Genomic DNA, 18,874 nt, shown 5'->3' on the forward strand with positions numbered 1-18,874 from the left:
CCCCTCAATTGGGCTATTTTTAATGACAGTGTGTGGGCAAAAATGGGCTTGGGCGGGTTGGGTGTTTTATAGAAAAAAATGGCTTTTGTGGTTGTTTTTTTTTAATAAGTGTCTAGAGAGAAATCAGAATTAACTGTCTTGCACAAAGTCCAAGCAAACATATTTAACTTGCTCACTCACAGATTTGACCTAGCAACCTTTGGTTACCGGTCAGATGGTCTTACCTCTAAGCCACTGCCCATTGTGATGTATTTAACCAATTAGGTAATATCGGGTTTAATTAATAACAGCAAAACAAAAAATGCATTGTCCCAATATACATTGTCTTTGTAATCAAAAACATAAAAAGCAGATGACAATGTGCATTTGTGAGATGCTTTAATATTGGTTTTTAATAACTTATAAAACACCTATGTTACAGCATCAACTATAAACATACTGTACACATTATGGATGAATAACAGGGTGATGCCTTTTTTCAGAATCAACATTTTTGAAAGATTGGATATTTTTGGGAAGAGAACCGCCATAATAACAGTGGGCTAAAATGAGTGACTTTACAAGCGGTTCAGTCTGAACCTTGTGACTGTGTGGAACTCTCATGACAGCAGAAAAGAGGGTGGACTGAGGGGACAGATGCAGGATTCACACCTGGAACCATATTCATTAAGGATAGCATATTACAAGTTCAGGAAGTCCAAGACTGTTTCAGTCCTTTATCTTCTGTTTGGTGCCCATTGAATATGACCCGGTCTTCTCAAAAAACAGTAGGATGTAGAATGTCTAGACTGGTAGAGTTGTAGACTACTGGTGAAATAATTCAGTCCTCACTGACTGAGGAGAAGAGAACTTCAACTAAGTGTCATTTAAAAACAAATAAAAAAAATCCACCAGCAAATATATTTACTGAACATAGCTAGTTATTTAGTTTCAGTGTATATGTGCCCCTCAGTGTTCAAAAGTTGTATCTGTAACTTTTCCAGAAACGGTGAGAATTGTAACCAGTCACATATGCCATTTGAGATCAGTCAGCCTGTATGACCCCCTTCAGAATTCACAGCAGAACAACAGCAGCAGCTCTTCCATTGATTTAAGACATCCAACCCAATCTTCTATTAGTTAATAAAATGTTCCAGGTCAATCGCTCTCTCCATCATGGGTGTATATATAACACTATTTTACAGGGAGACAGAAAAGAGACAGGAAACAGCAGCTGAGAACAGTGAGAATCTCTATGTATACAGTCCATTCAGCCTGTGGAGTCCATCAGACATCCAAAGTTCTGTCTAAACTGCTTTGACGAAAACACGAAAGGCTTTAAAACTGCTTGAAATTAAAGTTAAGTGCTTTCAAACAAGGAAAACCACTGAGGAGGATGTCTGTCTGGTTGAGGTAAGAGCAGTCCTTCACCCTCTGGTGGTGTCTTGTCTGTATGTGTATGGGTGGTACAAAGGCGTTTGGTCTAGTAGTTTCATCCCGTTCAGAGGGAGGATGGGAAAGAGAGGGAAGGAAGGATGATGAGGTAATGAGAGAGCTAGTTAAAAGGTCATTGGTGAAAGGCAAGAATGTAAAAAAAAAACAACGATGTTTTTCTTCAGGTCATCATGACTCCGTCATGTCTGGAGGCAGGGGGCTGTTGGACCTGTTCTGCCCAGCTCTGACTGCTCTGTCTCTAGGTATGGCTGTGACATCATTCCCCAGCTTTGCTGGGCCCTTACAGGGCTGCGGTCCGTTAGGACTAGTTGATCTCTTCTCTTTTGAAAAAGGCTTTCTCAACTTTTTCACCTCTTTTTCCTCCTCTTCTTCCTTCTCGTTTTCTTCCTCTTCATCTGAATCGATGCGGTTCAGCCGTTTGCGGACAGGACGATCTTCCTCAGATGACGACTCGGATTTAGCTTCATCCTCCTCCTCCTCCTCCTCAGTGGAGGGTCTGCGTTTCTTAAGCATCAACGCTAGACGTTTCGCCCGCTGTTCTATCAACACCTCTCTCCGCTTCCCTCTGCCCATCTTCTCTCCTCTGTCCTCTCTTTTCCTTTTCTTCTCCCCTGTTCTCTTCTCCTCCACCTCTTTCCTCCGCCTCTTTCCCATTCTTTTCTCTTCTTCCTCTTCCTCCTCAGACTCTCTAGAATGGGAGGATTCTGAAATAAAGGCAGGGAGAGGCGGATTCAGACAGCGGCAGGAGTTAGCCCGCATTCAGACACTAGCGGCAAAAACGTTCCTTTTGCCTGGCGCATCAGGAACCACGGCCAAAGCTGTCGCAGAAGAGGTGAATGATAGAAATCTGCTCTATTGTCTCAACATCTGGAAATGTGTTTCCCGCTTCATCCAGCCAACCAGAAAACAAGGACAGTGGTCGGTTTAGATTGGTTTACATTTTCGAGGGGGACGGGTGGAACAATATTGGCGTGCTTTTACTTGAAGAAGCAGATGCCTTTTTTGCCGCTAATGTCTGAATGCGGGTTGGTTACGAGTTGCTTACATTCACTAAATGACAGTCTGTCAAGTTCCACACGAACTTCCCTAATCAGGGGCAGGGATGGTAACCACAGTAACTGACCATCACTGTTTGAGCTAGAGAGACGACGACGGGCTTTGTCCTTATTGGTCGTTGCCTGGGAACTCTCCGACTCGGACGTCTCACAGTAGTTCACCTCCCGCTTCCGGCTCCGCCTTAAACCACACCTCTTTTGGTCCCTGTCGCTGTCACTCAAATCACTGGTCTCTACAAACAGAGGGAGGAAGACAAAGACAGAGGAATGAGGAGAGAGGGGAAGGGATTACCTTCGGTTTACTTGCATCCTAATATATTCTTAAATCACCAGTATCAAACCTCTAGGTGTCTCTTTGTCATCTTTCCCAAACTAAATTTCAGCCTTACTCACCCATTTCCTCCTCCTCCTCCTCCTCCTCCTCTTCACTCTCCTCCTCTCCCCATCCTCTCCTCTGTCTGCGTGGGCGTTTTCTGCTCTTTGCTGCTGCTGTCCTGGAGGTCCTGGTGTTTCTGTGTTTAGGAGCCCGTCTCTGCGCTCGTGTTGACTGTCTTACCAAGTCCGGCCCACTGCCAAAGCTGTCCACATCACTGGCTGCTTCCTCTTCACCTGACGCTACAAACTCCTCCTCCTCCGTACTTCGCGCACGCACACACACGCACGTTAGAAGTATATAGTCAAAGTACTTTCCAATAAAACCATTATTTACAGTATGGAGGGACCCCACCCCACACCACGATGACTAGGTCACAAACACACCTGGCGCTCAGCTGAAACTCCTCCTCGCTCTCAGCGGCCGTGCTGTCGCTCTCCAGATCGTTAAGTCTCCTCCTCTTCCTGCTCCTGGTGGGAGGGGCTTGGGCCAAGATTGGTTGCCGTTTTTCCTTCCCCTCCTCTGATAGGATGGTGGCCATGTCCTTGCCTCGCCCCACTCCTACATCAGTCCACACAAGGTGACACACTAACAACAAAGGCCGGCTGATATTCTGTCATCCCAATCCTCGTTATACTATTGGTTGCTCAGATGGAATGTATCCAGCATGACAACCTGTTCATTCCATTTGGGTGCGTGAATCTCTGCATTGACCTTCACATGACATGGAATCGGGTGCCATTTTAGACAGCTATTCAGTCCTCAGTCTACAAACTGCCTTTGTCTATTTCTTTTCTCCCCTCCATCTCTCCTCCCTCTCCTCTCACCTCCTCCATCTGCATCTCGGACATCTTCTTCTATTGCTTCATCAATGGCGTCATCAAAGTCATCAAACCTGGAACAGACAGACACACTAAGACAACAGACACTATTACAACAGACACACAATGAGACCAATGATACCATTACAACAGACAAACTAAACCACTAACACCCCTACAACATACACACTGAAATGACTGACACCACTGCAACAGACCCATTGAGACAACTGACATGTTACAAAAGACACACTATGAGACAACTGATATGATTACAACAGGCACACTGTGAGCTGACTGAGACCATTACAAATCGCACACATACAGTTCAGATGCCATTTCTGGCAAGTCCAACTGAACAGAGGAATAACTGCAACCTCTTGCTCAAACATGGAGAGCCAATAGTAATATGATCGTGTTAAAACTTTTGAAAAAATATGATCTATAAAGTTATTGCACATAAAAGACAGAAGACTCACAAACCTGTGCCGCATGGAACTTATTTGTTTGAAGTCAATGTAAAATGATGGTTTAAATGCATCTGGGCTAATGTAACGCGTGTGCTATTACTAAGTAATCATGGATAGTCCAGGTAAGTAGGCAAGCCTTTCTGTGATATTTGTAAGGATTGGATAGCCAATGCTGTGATGACAAAAACATATTCAATAGAAATATTAAAATAGTCTACGCTTTTCATCTCTGTGGCGTAAGAACAGCTTCTCCCTGAAAAGCAATTAACATCCTGTATAACATATGAATATGCATACTGACAGTCTGGAACCTACCAGAAACACAGTTGTGCTTAACTCGCAGAGTCCTGAACAATTGTCAAAAGTCGTGGGTTCAGCTGGCCTCCTGTCCACCATTTTCTCTGCCCTGTTCCTCCAACACAGACATACCTGTAGCTGATACACTTCCTGGTTCTGGTAGACCTCCTTCCCAAGGTTTTTGTCTTTTTGGAATCTTTCTTCTTCTCTGGTTTTTCCTCTTCTTCCTCCCCTTCCTGCAAGAAACACATGTAAACACACAAATCATAAGCCATACTGCCTAGTTTTGCCTAATTTGTGTGTGTGTGTGTGTATACACTTACAGGAATGATGTTCTCCACACTGATTCCTACATACACCAGGCGCTCCCTCCTACACACAAAATACACAGGAAGCATTGAAACACTTCAGTGTGAAACCTTTCTGTTACTGAGACTGTGATGTTGTGCATGTGAGACGGTGTGTGTTACCTTCTCTCTGCTCGGTCTCTTTTTTTCAGAGCGCTGTCCAGAGTCTGTAGCTGTTCTTCCAGTCTCTCACACAGCAGCTTCTAAAGATACCAGGGAGCAGGTTAATACACACACGCGCACACACACGTGCGCACACACACACACACACACACACACACACGCACACGCACACACTTACATGTTGGCAGGGTGGGCAGAACCATTCTCCGTCAGGTATGACCATCAGAGGGGGTCTGAGACAGGCGGTGTGGTAACCACTGTCACATGAGTCACACAGCAAAATCTGAAGGAGCGGAAAACAGAGGACACTAATGAAACAAATCACAGCTTGTGCTCTGCAGGAGAGGAGCACGCTGTCCACAATACAGGCCTGTTTAAGATAGACCTAGAGAACATAAACATCTGCTGTGCACATTTAAGTGTGCATGCGCACACACACAAGCAAGGCTCTACCACAGCGGCCATCCAACCTCATTTCAAAAGTGGATCACCAATCTGCCAGCTAATTGCCACGTCACCAACTGCTTTCAAAACAGAAACAACATTTTCTCTTGAACTTTGATGACCAAAACAGAAACCACCTTTTGGGAACAATATGTGATCAGTGTTAAACAAGCTGTCAAAAGGATGCGGCTGCATATAGATCACCAGTCATGAATCAGTAACACGGCATGTCTTTGGGAACAAGCTGTGGTGACTGTTGATGGGAGAGAGCGAAGGGGCGGTACCTTAGAAAGAGCTAGTTGAATACAGAGCTAGCCCATTACTCCATTGGGCCGTTATGTTCATTAAAACTCTAGTTGGATGACTCTTCCAGCCACCTCTACTCACCAGTTGGATGACTCTTCCAGCCACCTCTACCCACCAGTTGGATGACTCTTCCAGCCAGCTCTACCCACCAGTTGGATGACTCTTCCAGCCACCTCTACTCACCAGTTCTGGGTGGTTGGGAAGTCCACAGTGGCTGCAGGGATCTTCATTAGGCGCCTCCACTGATTGGCTAGAGCTATCCGAGTCCCAATCACTCCCCGGCCTCTCCTCTCCTCCGTTGTTGGGTTTGCGTCTCTTTGCTTGAGTATTGGAAGAGGTGGCACTGCGCTGTTGTCTCCTTCTGCTCTGTGAGCGCAAACACGCACGCTTCCCGTCAATCAACACGTAAACAACAGCTTATTGGTTACGATAATAGGTATATTGGCACACTCATACAAAGCTTCTTTCGAAATCAAGTAGTTACTTTGACAGTCCTGCTGGGTCCTTCGGGGTCTGCTTTCTTCTCGGTTCTCTGAGTAGTGTTGTCCTCTTCCTTCTCCCTGGCTCCTGGGAGTGGATCTTGGCTCTCCGCTTTCTTTGGGTTGGGTCTGTAGGCAGGATTGATCAACATAATATCTAAACGTCATATTACGTTGAACCAGAGGCGGAGCTCCAGCGACATCGAATCACTGTTAAAGATGGCCTAACGCCACGTCTACAGAGGTTGAGATGAACGTTGTGTGTTCCGGTTCAGGTCCAGTCATTTCATTAGGGGGAAATCCCCGGCTGGAAATGACTCATCTGCCAGACTAGTCTGCTTTGAGCTCAGCATGTCGCATACACTGGACTGTTCCAACTCGTGCTTTGTCTTGCCGTGTGGTATCAGACACAGACATAGATTATCCCCTGAAGGTGTTGAACATTTAACTTTTAATGTGTTTTTGAGATTGCAACATGCGCACACTGACATCACAATTCACTCCCCCAAAAATGACAACATTAGTTTCTTGCCATATGGCAACATAACACTACTTGTCTGCACACTGCTTAAGAGCTTCAGAGGTGGTGAGCCTTTGTTGCAGCTCCACGGCCAGTCGCATCACAAGGACAAATGTGTCTAATATTACAGCACAATACTGGATCTATTCAGATCTACATTATACATTGTCACCTCAACATCAGTAAATCAACCAGTCATGATAACACTGTAATAATGCAGATATTGGGATAGGAAGAGATTCCACCATGGACCTTACCTACAGATCCGAGCCGATCTCCGCAGAGACCTTCCATCTCCCTGCTCCTCCCCCTTCTCCCCCTCCTCCCTCACAGAACTCTCCCTCCTCTGGTGCGGAGGGATCTTTATCTTCAACCTGATCCCTTCTTTTTGCAGCTCAGAGGAGGCCTTGAGAGGACCAAGCCTGTCTCCTGCTCCATGCCCAGCTCCTGTCACCACGGTTGGGGGCGTTGTCTCTTTACGGAGAGCCTCTCTCTGTATTTCCAAGTCCCTCTTTCCTTCTAAAGTCTGGTTGCTCTCTGACTGATGCTCCTCTGCTGAATTACTCTTTTTCTTTTCATCCTCTTCTTCATTGCATCCCAGACTTTTCTCTTTATCTCTCGGGTTGTCATTCCTCTCTTTAGTCTGGAGTCCACCTAACCTTCCTTTCTTTCCTTCATCTCCTTCTTCCTCTATATCCTTTTCCTCTAACCTCTCCCCCACTTTCTCACCTTTATTGTTACAATCTTTCACTCCTTTGTCTCCTCCGGCCGACCTCTCCTGTCCTCCAGACTCAAGGGGTGTTGAGGCTCCGATCTCTCCCCAGCCAGGGCTCTTCCTTACCAGGACTGACTGCCTGCTCCTCTCCCTGTCTGGAGCCCGGGGCTTCTCCCCCTCTTCTGCCCCTGGTGTTGTTCTTTCTATAAAGAGAGATCTGCAATTTTTTTGCTGTGAGGTCGGCCTGCAGATAACCCCAACATGACCTATAACCCCTGTGACCCCTCCCAGCCCGTTAAAGGGCGCCCCACCATTTGTCAGCTCCTCCACAAGTGGGACTTCCACCTGCTCTTCCTTGGCTTGTGTTACTGATGGGTTGCGGACAATGATGCTACTACTAGCACTGCTGCTATGGCAGTTGTGGTGTTGGTTGCTCTGCATGTCATTGTTGTTGTGAAGTGTGTTGCTATGGTGACGGTTAGCGCCAAAGAGCTCTCTCTTCTTTAGCGGTATCTTGGCCTGCTGGTCGGTCCTCAGGGCACGCTCGGTTTCCTCCTTAACAGGAGGGACTTCCTGTTTTGTTGTTGCTGAAATGGACTCCATGACGACTGAGACAGCATTGCAAGGGGAGTTGTTAAGCGCTTGGTGTTCCTCTTTGACAAGTGCAGTGATTGTGCTCACTCTGTTGTCAATCACTTCTGACCTCGCCCCATTTTTTACTCTCTGTTTATCTTCATCTTCTTTCTCCTTTTTTCCCTTCATCTCAACTTCAATTTTTTCTACCTTCACCGAGTGTGCCAGTTCAAGCTTGGCTGGCTTTTCCTTCTCCGCTGAAGACGACATTTTGTCATCCATACTAGTGGGCTCTCTCTTATCCTCTTCTGTCCGTTTGTCATTCCTCTTCTCTCTGGCATCCTCTTCATTTAGCTCTCCTCCTGCCTTGCCTTAAAAAACAACCATACTTGTTGACATGTTATATACCTGCTCTGGTTTAAAAACACAGTAACAATACATTTGTTGTTTGAAGAAAAGCCTCACCCTCCTGGCCTCTTCTCCACCTCTCCGCAGGTCTTGAGCAGCTGGAGCCTCCCTGCTCTCTTTCTACCTCTTTATTTCCCTCCATTTCTCTTTCCTCTTTCCCCTTGTGTTCTGGGTTCAGCTGAGTCTTCAAGAGGTCGAGAGCCTCAGCTAAGTCGTTCCGTGTTCTGATGAAAAACAATACATTAACAGAATTTTTTGACCAAACACCATTTCGCTCCTCACCAGAAAACCTGGTACCTCCCTCCATCCACCCATCATTACCGGACAATACATCTCCAGGTGGATCCGTCCCAGTCATCCTGTTCCTCTGTGTACAGGCGGATGTTGTGTTGGACATCAGTCTGCAGCCAGTACATCAGGCCCTGTTTGTCCCTGCCCACTGGCTGCAGACGCATTGCCTCTGCCTCCTCCTCGTTCACCAATGTCTTAAACTTTAGGTTGTCATCAAACTGGATTTCACACAGGTACTGTGTAGATGTCAGCAATTAGAGAGAGTGGGTTAGGATCAGACAGACAGAGAAGATAATTGTACTATCAATTACTGCTCATACATAGATATCACAAGGGAGGCAAAAGGGTAGACCGGCATCTTAGAGTGAAAGTCTGCACAAGTGGTGTGTGTATGTCTTGTACTTTGAGAATGCTGGTCTTGCACTCCATGCTCATATCCTGGTAGCCTCTACGTTCCAGCTCCCAGGCCCAGCTACTGTTGACGTCCTGGCATACCTGCAGAATACAAAAGCGCCTAGTAAATACAAGAGTAAGCGCGCGCGCGCACACACGCACGCAAGCACGCAGCTTACCTTAGCCAGGTACCTCTCCCACTTGTCTGCAGAAACAGACTTGCCAAGCTTCCTCAGCAGCTTGATGTGCAATTCCACCAATGGCGTGGGGACTGTGTAATAAACAGCGAAGTAAAATATGCGTTAAATGGGGTATAACACAAACACGCGGTTATAACTTCAGTCAGTTACATAAACAAGTGTTGTTATAACATATTGAACAATGGGAAAAGAAAACAAAACTATCCTCTATGGTGATCAGTTATTTGACTGCCAGTGCAATTCACACTTTTTATAATTATTTTAGGATGTAAGTACGCCACAATGCTAACCAGCTAGCTAGCAATGTAGCTGTATTAGTGACAACAAGCCGCAGACTAACGAGTTAGCTTCCAGTTTGCTTTGCAACAGGGTAAAAATAAAAATTTGAGTGTAATCAGGGGCATTCTATTTAAAATGATTTAATGACAGCCATCAACAGAACGAAAAAATAGCTTAGTTGGTTTAGCCTCATCCAGTTTGCTTGCTAGTTGCTGCCAACATCGTGTATTGCGCTTGCGCAAAAATGATAAGACAGCCAGCCACACGCCAAGTGTATTTATTTGATCATTTTGACAACGGGTTACGAGACGGTAACAGTACGATACCGATGCTATAAAAATATAATCATACACACCCGGGACTGAGTACTATACTATGTTTGTACTTGCGAGGGCAGGTAAGCAATGATGGAAAATTAGCTGGGTTGCTAACAAAATGAAGGTGCTGTAGCTTGCTAGCTAAATTGGTCATTGAAGCAGGAACAGCTAACTAGCTAGCGACTTAACTAATAGTTTACAAAGTAGCTAGGTACCGAGTTATGGAAGTCAACCAGTAGACAGCTATACAACTGTGTGAACCATGCACATCAGTGTGGAAAAAGTCCTCTCCATTCTAATCATTGGCTACACCCTGACCACCAAAGCTAGCTACAAAGTCAGTGACGATGATGCTGAGGGTGAGACCCTCTTCCTCTCACACGTCGAAGCATTTTCTCTCCCTTCCATCGTCTTACCTGTCGATGTATCCCGGAGATACCGCTCCATCTGCGGGAATGTGAGTTGTGGAAGGTCAAGGGCTGGTCCGTAGCGCTCCAGAAACGAGCAGACCACCGCAAAGCTGGGGCAGAGACCGGGACTCGAGCCCTGCGCTGCCGCTGAAGCAGCCATTTTTCCAGCCGGGGGAGTAGGATGAGAACGAATCGAGTTGGGAGAACAGAAAAGAACCCAGAATTCAGCGCGCCAACATCGCATCATGGGTTGCTGGTGAGGGCTCTGTGACCAGGTAGCCCCACATTCTCTCAAGGATGCAAGTTTCCAGAATTTTCAAGATGGTCCATCTTATTGGGGTTAATTTTCTAGCACACATAATTCAACATAGAACTAAAAACACTAGTCTAATAGCTATACCATGGGGACATCAAAACAGCTAATTATTATGTTTAATAAACATTTACGTAACATTAGCTACAATTGTGGACTAACTACCTGGAATACTTGTTTCTGCAGTTTTCACTAACATCTCTACACTGAATGCAATTGCATTTTTGGAGTCGGAGTAGTACCAACCGGTACCAATCCGCAGCAGTGGGATACAGATCTTGAGCACACAACCGGTGAAAATGCGGCGTGTGATTGGATATACTATTTTGACGGAGGGGGGCGTGTACTGACACAAGGGGTGGCAACTCCGTGTATTCAGCCGGAGATGCGTAATATAATGGCGAGATGTTGAACATTGACTCGGTAAAGAGATATTTGTAACGCTAATCGCCACGCTCCCCATTGGGGAAAACAAAGGACATTGTCCACAGACATCAATTCAAAATAACGGAGTATTTAAGACAACGGCTTTTCGCCCAAAATGACGGAAATGTGCCTTGTTGCCATCTGCAAACTGTACTTCGAACATAGCAAAAAATAAATACATGCGACAAATGCGTTGAACGATGAGCTGTCAGTCTCCTATAATATTTTTTGATTTATTTATAACACTGTTCTAAAACTTTACATATTCGACAAGGGACGTTTTTGACAACTGCCCACATTTAATGGAGAGTGAAAATGTATGATAGACCGTTTCCTATATAATTTGAATGTACACTTTTGTGTTTTCATATTCGAAACGTGAGCTCCTCTAAATATCAATCTTGACCATTCTAGTGGAGAAGAACGGTCAGGGGTCATAGATTTGGCATTAGTTACTTGTGGTTGCGGCGACGTATATTCTCCAGCAGGTGGCGCCATTTCACTTAACTGAAGACATGATCAGACTGGAAAACCTTATCCCACGAACTAATATCTGAGATGGGACGGATGTTTGTGTCGAACAGACTATAGACAACCCTTTTCAGCCTGGTCAGTTTCTAAAAGTCATAAGCAAAGAAAATAGTGTCGTTTTTGTTACCAACATCTTGAACGACCTCAATCACAATCTACCTCTTAGGCCACAGCTAAACTAGAATTGTCTACCTTGCTGTATGAAAATAGGTTACTTTTTATAGGTACAGTATTTGGCACACAGCCATCATGGTAAAACCTGCCTCCCCCACGCTGGCCTGCCTCAAATTATGCAGGATCGTTCCTGGTCGATTCCTGGATGGGAGACCAGATTCTGGTGAAACTGGTGATAGAGGGCCAGTAGGAACACTCGTCCCTATGATCTATACTCTATGTCAAATTCCAATGTCACACCGAAGAGAAGCGGACAATGCGCTGCATAGGGTGCTGTCTAACAGATTGGACTTTAATTGGGTGCCTTGAATCTGTGGTCACTAAAGATCTCATGGTGCTGATGATAAGAGTAAGGGTGTTTAGGCTGATGTCATGTCCATATATCCAACCTGGCTCTAATCATGTCCTGGCTACCTAATCATCCCTAGCTTTAATTTGTCTGAATCCTCACTCCTCCTCCCCCTTTAATTATTACCCAGGTTGTTGCTGTAAATGAAAATGGTCTAAGTAAACTTGTCTGGTAAAATAAAAAATAAAATGCTAGCTGTAAACCAGCAGAATATACACTTATCATAAATATTGCTGAGCTATGGCCACTGATCTCTATTTTAACCCTGGTCAGAGAGCAGTCATGATCTTAATTTAACCTTAAATTACATTATGACAGTTTGACAGGGAATGTAATGGGCTGGACATACTTCTACAAAAAGGATCAAAAATAAACTTTTGTCTGGAATCCCTGTGTGGACTTTCACCCACAGTGGCTATTTACCTGTATGTTGTGTTTATTCATATTTGCATTTTTTAACTGTAGTTTTCTGTTAGGAGTAAGTTATCAGAAAACATTAAGTCTTGTCCTTCCCTCAGATGTATTAGCAGTAGAGGGTGCTGTGTCCCTATCTTTTAGGTTATTCTCAAATTGCACCTACTCCATATTTCTGTTTACATATGGTGCCCAGGATTTCTATTGAAATATTTCAAAAACGATATGTCCTTTTGTTACAAAAAAAATGGCAAAGGAAGATTTGAATGAAAGTACTTATTTCATACCAAAAGACAGTTAGACATGATTTCTATTCAAAATCAGCATTGTCTGTCTTCCCCCATATTTTTTTGTAAAGGAACATACAGTATCAAAAAGACACAGAGTGTAAGTCATAAAGAGTTCTCTTATATTTCTACATGATTTGATCTGTATATTGTATGAACTTAACATACCATCTGTCTAAATCATTGCAAACATCCTGCACGGCAGAGACTGGAGAGCAGTCACCTTTAGCAACAATGTTATAAACTCATGTTGTTATAGAAACACGATTGGCAATAAACCTAGTTACAATACGTAGAATTATGAATGTGATTATCAAAAGTAAACGATTACTTATCCATTTAACTGCAAATATTTCCTTCAGACATTGAAAACATTATGGCTTTATGAAAAAAGAGAACATACATTTTTAATGGTATACATGGGGAAAATTAAATAGCAGGAAACAACTCTCTATAAAACATATGTGCTTGACTACATACTGTCAGACAGAGCAGCACAGTCTATTTACAAAAGCCCAGTAAAACCCTCTTGTTTTCTACCTCCCTATCCTTCAGTAACCTGTCTCCCCTCTCTCTCCCTTTCCCTCCCACACTGTCTGACATACATTCCCAGGTGATGACTGCACACATAAATCTACGTAGTTTTCTGAGGTTAAAGTAGTGAGATAGTTACAGATGATTTTGCAAAAGAGTTTTGGAGCAAGGATTATTTTAGTACACTGAGTAAGTTGTCTGAACAGTCTCTGCTTATGATGGCAGATTAATCAGATCAAACTATTATATTTGTTACATTAAAATGCATTCTAAGGTGCTTTATAAATGAAAATGAATTAGAAAATACAAGGATTTCGAAGTAAAATCTAAAATCAAACATGAACAGAGAAAATTGAGATTGAATAGAAATAAAAATAGTAAAACAATAATAGAACAACTGTGAATAATAAATCATTGCAGGAAAGTTAATTATAACAGTAAACAGTGAGCCCATTAAAACAACCTGAAAATTGATTTCTTAGAAAGGTACAGTAAATTGTTTCTGAGGCCCTCAGATTCTCTGGCAGTTCCACAGTGAATGAAACCTGCATCATCAGAAGTTTCCATTCTGACCTTTGGAACAACTAAAAGCCAAGTGCCAGATGATTTGTGGTCTGACTGGTATTCATATTACAAACCATGTTAAGCATAAATATCAAAAACATGTAATAACATTTATAAAATAAACTAAATACAACCACCACACACCACACAAAACCAACAACTTAAAACTACATTTACATTTTTAATGTAGTTTACCTCAGACTATTTTCAAAATTGAGAAATTACTTGTAGATTGGGTACGATCTGTCTTCTTGGAACATCTGGGATTTGTAAAATAATCATTTAGAGGTCTTGGTCTATAGGAACTTCAAGGACTTCTTAGAGGATCCCATAGATCCAAGACCAGAAGCTGCACAGGTTACAGTACAGGGCAAAGCTATGAACCTTGACACACATAGGAGATGTGTCAGGGAATATGCTGAGGAGCTTTGACTTCGAGTAGGGTAGCCTTTCTTAGGTCTTAAATTGTATGAGCAGTATCTAGAGTTGATTGCAGAGTTGAGGCAGTATCTAGAGTTGATTGCAGAGTTGAGGCAGTATCTAGAGTGACACCAATGCATTTCAAGCTATCCTTGAAATATTAATTTTTTTAGAGGCCCATTCTTCCTCCTACTTATCTTTCAAAGATGATGTGGCATCTGTTTGATTGTTTTTCACATTTTAAAGCACTATATAGTTTCAGCCTTATAAAAAGCGGGGAGCTGTTTACGTACATTATCTCTGTTCATTTACTACTAAGGAGGTCATAGTTTTCCCTCAGTTAATCCAACACGGCATCTTGATGTATATGGCTATTATGGGCTGAAGTGGGAGTGATCCGAGGTCAAAAAGCACACCAATCAGCCCCTAAATATGGCTCACGACATGTATTTTGACTAGAAAATTACAATATAGCACATCTTTATCAAGTGTGACAATAATTTTGGAGCTAAATGTATTCGGTTGTCTCATTTGGTGCTTTCTGTGTCCTTTGAGAAGGTTTCAAGTTGCTGTTGAAAAACATATTTAATTCTTGTTTAGTACTTAGAATACATGCAGTATTGTAAGTCTATTAAGTGACAAAGTAACAAGTTGACCATAACAAAGTTGAAAAATCTATCTTAAATCAACCATAAATACCCCTGTGAAAGGGGGAATGAAGGATGTGTGTACCACACACTGTTAATTTAATACATAAGTTACATGAGAGCGTCTGCTAAATGGCACTTTCTTTAAACGACAATACTGCCCCCTTGGTGAAAATGTTCTCTCAGATCAAATTGTTTATACTTGTAATGTATGTCCATGTATGGATGAATGCTTATTTATCCCTTAATGCACATGTTAAGGCCACAATACTAAAGTGACACCGCAGTAGCATCCATAACATTTGGTATAGAGTTTCCTCAGGTCATATGGTGATCATATGCTTATTTGAATATTTTGGGGGGATGTTCTCCATCCAGAATTACTTCTTGGTTGTTGCCACATTCATCAGATAATTTGAGGTTGGTTGTCTTAGTAGTCACAACCGACGTAAGTCAGAACAACACCATAGAAGTGTTGTTATGTTGAAATGACGCTGCCATCTCCTCCAGATGGAGATTTACCTTTGACCTTTGTCATTCTGTTTGACATTCTCAAGGGGTCATTTTCAAAGAATGCTGTGAAACCTTAAGACCACATTCTTGTAAAAGACGTCAAGGTGATTCATGAGCTCAAAAACATTGCTAAAGTTTCTGGGCTTTGCCATAGGCTGGCAGATATACTACTGGTCAAGAGCGTTGTGCCAGTAAATTAAAGATTACTTGTACTAATCTCTGTGCTGACAAAGTATAAAAAATATCTGTTTGTATGCCCTTTAGAAAGGCACTTAACCCTGATAGCTCAACTAAGTCTCTCTGGAAAAGAATGACTGCTAAAAGATTAAAATGGAAAAATATAAATGTAATGTGTTTCAAACAATAATTCACTTATTCTCAGCGCTTCACTTGGGATAAAATAAGTGCAGGAACTGCCATATCGCACATTTTCACCAAAATGTGTTAATGAGTCTTGTTACAATAACGCTTGCTCTTTTGCCTAAATATAAGGAACCCTGTTTGCCTAAAATTAGAAGTAACGGAATGCTGTTCTGACCCAAATCAAGCACTTCTTCTAAATACTTTGTGACTTTCAAGTTGCAAGGTCCAAATCTAAATATTATACAGACTGGCTAAATACTGTGTGTTTTGCAGTCTGTAATTACATACTTCTAACACTTAAAACTAAGACAGGCAGCACGGGATGCTTAAAGAGGCTCACTGTTCAAAATTGTGCAGAGGCGGGTTGAAACACAGTATCGTAAAAGCCTCAATTATCAGCATATAGCCAACATAAGTTTCGAAATACATCTTCTTGTACCAAGTAATCATTTGATCAAGTTGTCAATGTTTAGTGATTATTAGTGACATAACAATGTTTGTTAGCATGTCACTAATTAGCATTTCTGCAATGTCAGTGAAAATATTAATATTTTCAGCTAGTTAGTTAGCGACGTGGCTAAAAAATACAACCCCCTATTATCGGCCACTTTACTATTTTGTTCAATTACATTATATTTCCTTTTTTTGGGGGGGTAAAAAATTACAGATCATAGTCTTCTCTGAAGTGTTTGCTAGAAAGAGAGAGATCATATTACATGATGACTGATCTGTGGCACAAGTCGAGTTTCACAATTTGCAAAGATTACATGACATTTTTTAAATCTCAAAAAAAGTATTTAACCTCCATACATCTCCATAAAAATGGAGGTAGGCTTGATTAAATTGTATATTAAATAGCAAAATGTATAGTTGTTTTCCAAGTGCATGTAAATGTTAAACTTTTAGTTCTCCAACCCATAATAGGTGGTGGCTGATAAGGGGACAGTGGCTACTTATTTTAGGGGGAACTAATACTTGTGTGGGCTGTAAGTAATTTCAAGAAAGTAACATACTTTTTACTCGTCAAACTCAATGATACAGACTTACACTCAGTAAGTATGTGGCAGTTCAGCAGTTATTGGAGCTGCAAACTTTGAATTGCAGCATATTGAAGCGCATGAGTTCTTGTTTTTTAAGGGCTCAAGGGGATTACATGTGGATTTTAAAGAAACTTCCCTCAACATCTGTTATTAGGCACATGGCTTTTGCTGTAGCACAAGGGAAGATGCCTTGGACACATTGCATTAAGCAAGTCAGCGTTTTGTATTCTGATGATCGTTCTTAAGTTCTTAAGTTAACTAAGACAAAATATCCTGTCAGTGTCTTTGTTATGACAACTTGACATTAACCATGACAACATTAGATTAGATTCAACTTCTTTTGTAATTGAACAAGTACAGTACAATGAAATTGAAGGAGTAGGGTGGCATGTGCTACTGAAATGCAGGGACACCAGCAATGAGATTCCCGAGGTAGACATGTACCTGTAACAGTTAAAAACTTCTGACTTTGCAATCTAGTGTCAGAGTCCAGTACAAAGGGTGGATATTGTTAGTGATGGGCCACAGAGTTCAGCAGGGTTACAACAGATGGAAAGAAAGTATTCCTTAGCCTGCTGGTGGGGGAACGAAGAGACCTTTACCACCTGCGTGATGGAAGGGGGGCAGTTTGCAGCATGGATGTGAAGGGTCCCTGATGATGCCACACACCCTGTGTAGACACCGCTTGTGCTGGAGGACTACGATGGCCGGGAGCTGGGTACCAGTGATGTGCTGGGCGGTTTCCACCACCCGTTGCAGGGCCTTCTAGTCAGCTACGGAGCAAACGCCAATCCATGCTGTGGCGCAGTTTGTCAGAAACATTACCTGTCATAAACATGTCACAGCAGGCCTGATTATCATACTTGAACAAACTATTTAGCTTTATGTGTTAGCATTAAATACAACTGTCATATGTGGTTGGTTTTGACATTGGTTGTCAAGAGACCATTTTAATTGTGTCATGAATATTTTTCTTGACCTCAAGTACAGTAGTACAATTTGGACTCAAAAAGATGTAATTAAGTCTGTCAAGTGCTTTTAAATACCTTAACAAAAGCAATACATTTCCAAAAAAATTTTTTTTTTATATTCAACAATCCTACTTTGCTAACACTTTCCGATAAGGGTACATGAACAACCATTAACAAATGCAGTAGTAACCTTGAACGAACATTGATGAACAATGATGAACAAGACATGAACAAAAGCTTAACAATGATAACCCTTACTTTATTTATGTTTACAAATCCATTAACAAACAGAATGTAGTGTCATTTATTCATGTTGACACAGGACATAAACTCATGTCGTTTTATTCAAGAACACAGTACTGTAATTTGTTAAGGTTGATACAGGACATTACTAGTTATTTGCATGAACAATAGCCTAAGTAATATAAACTATTCATAATATAATCACATTGAAAACATTATTTATAAAGTAGGCTAGATAGTGATAGTTTAACAAATTACCTTAATCTTAACACAAATAGAACATGACTGAGCAAGTTAGCGATGTGCTACCCGGAACTGACAAACAATTGACTGGAGCTAGCATACAGCTAACTGGACCCAACTAATAACCAATCGAAGCCAGCTAACACTTACAGTGCAACGATTGCAAAGTTCCAAAACAATACAGTTACGAAATTAAATTATATGAATCCTAGGGATATGGTCAGTGTTGTTTTCGAAAAAAATATATATATTCAGGACAGTACAGTAACAAATTCGTTTTTTCCAAAGGAATGCCCCACCGTAATGGCATTTTACAAAGACATGGGTCTCTGTCATAGTTATATAATTACCACGCTTTTCCAACCCTCTACATACACTAACAGGCAAGTTATCGAAAGGTCCAGTGTACTTTTGTACTTTACCGACCAGGAAAACAGGATAAATTATGAAAAAGGCATGGCTTTTCCTTGAAGAGTTAAGAGAACGCGCAGGTGCATCGATCGTTAACAGTCCCAACGCAACACGACCACGTCAAACTGCCCCCTATAGGCCAACTGTAGTAAGTGTCCTTCAATATAAAAGTGTCC

General features: G+C 42.2%; 1 protein-coding gene across 2 annotated transcripts; it reads right to left on the reverse strand.

Moving 5' to 3' along the window:
- Positions 1 to 361: 361 nt before the first annotated feature.
- Positions 362 to 10,536, reverse strand: rsf1a (remodeling and spacing factor 1a). Of its 2 annotated transcripts, none has more exons than XM_010869884.5 (17): positions 10,262 to 10,536; positions 9,229 to 9,320; positions 9,059 to 9,151; positions 8,687 to 8,892; positions 8,423 to 8,589; positions 6,927 to 8,328; positions 6,155 to 6,278; positions 5,854 to 6,036; positions 5,099 to 5,203; positions 4,921 to 5,000; positions 4,774 to 4,822; positions 4,583 to 4,686; positions 3,690 to 3,775; positions 3,249 to 3,423; positions 2,883 to 3,127; positions 2,558 to 2,722; positions 362 to 2,138 (listed from the first exon to the last, which is right to left on the reverse strand). In XM_010869884.5, exons 1-17 carry the CDS (start codon positions 10,500 to 10,502, stop codon positions 1,603 to 1,605), a joined length of 4,053 nt encoding a protein of 1,350 aa, XP_010868186.3. In that variant the 5' UTR covers positions 10,503 to 10,536; the 3' UTR covers positions 362 to 1,602. The 2 variants fall into 2 exon arrangements, with proteins under 2 accessions (XP_010868186.3, XP_010868195.3); XM_010869893.5 differs by having other exon boundaries at positions 3,690 to 3,757; positions 10,262 to 10,535.
- Positions 10,537 to 18,874: the final 8,338 nt, after the last annotated feature.

This window comes from Esox lucius, chromosome 1 (genome assembly GCF_011004845.1).
Source record: "Esox lucius isolate fEsoLuc1 chromosome 1, fEsoLuc1.pri, whole genome shotgun sequence".
Taxonomy (NCBI): Eukaryota; Metazoa; Chordata; class Actinopteri; order Esociformes; family Esocidae; genus Esox; species Esox lucius.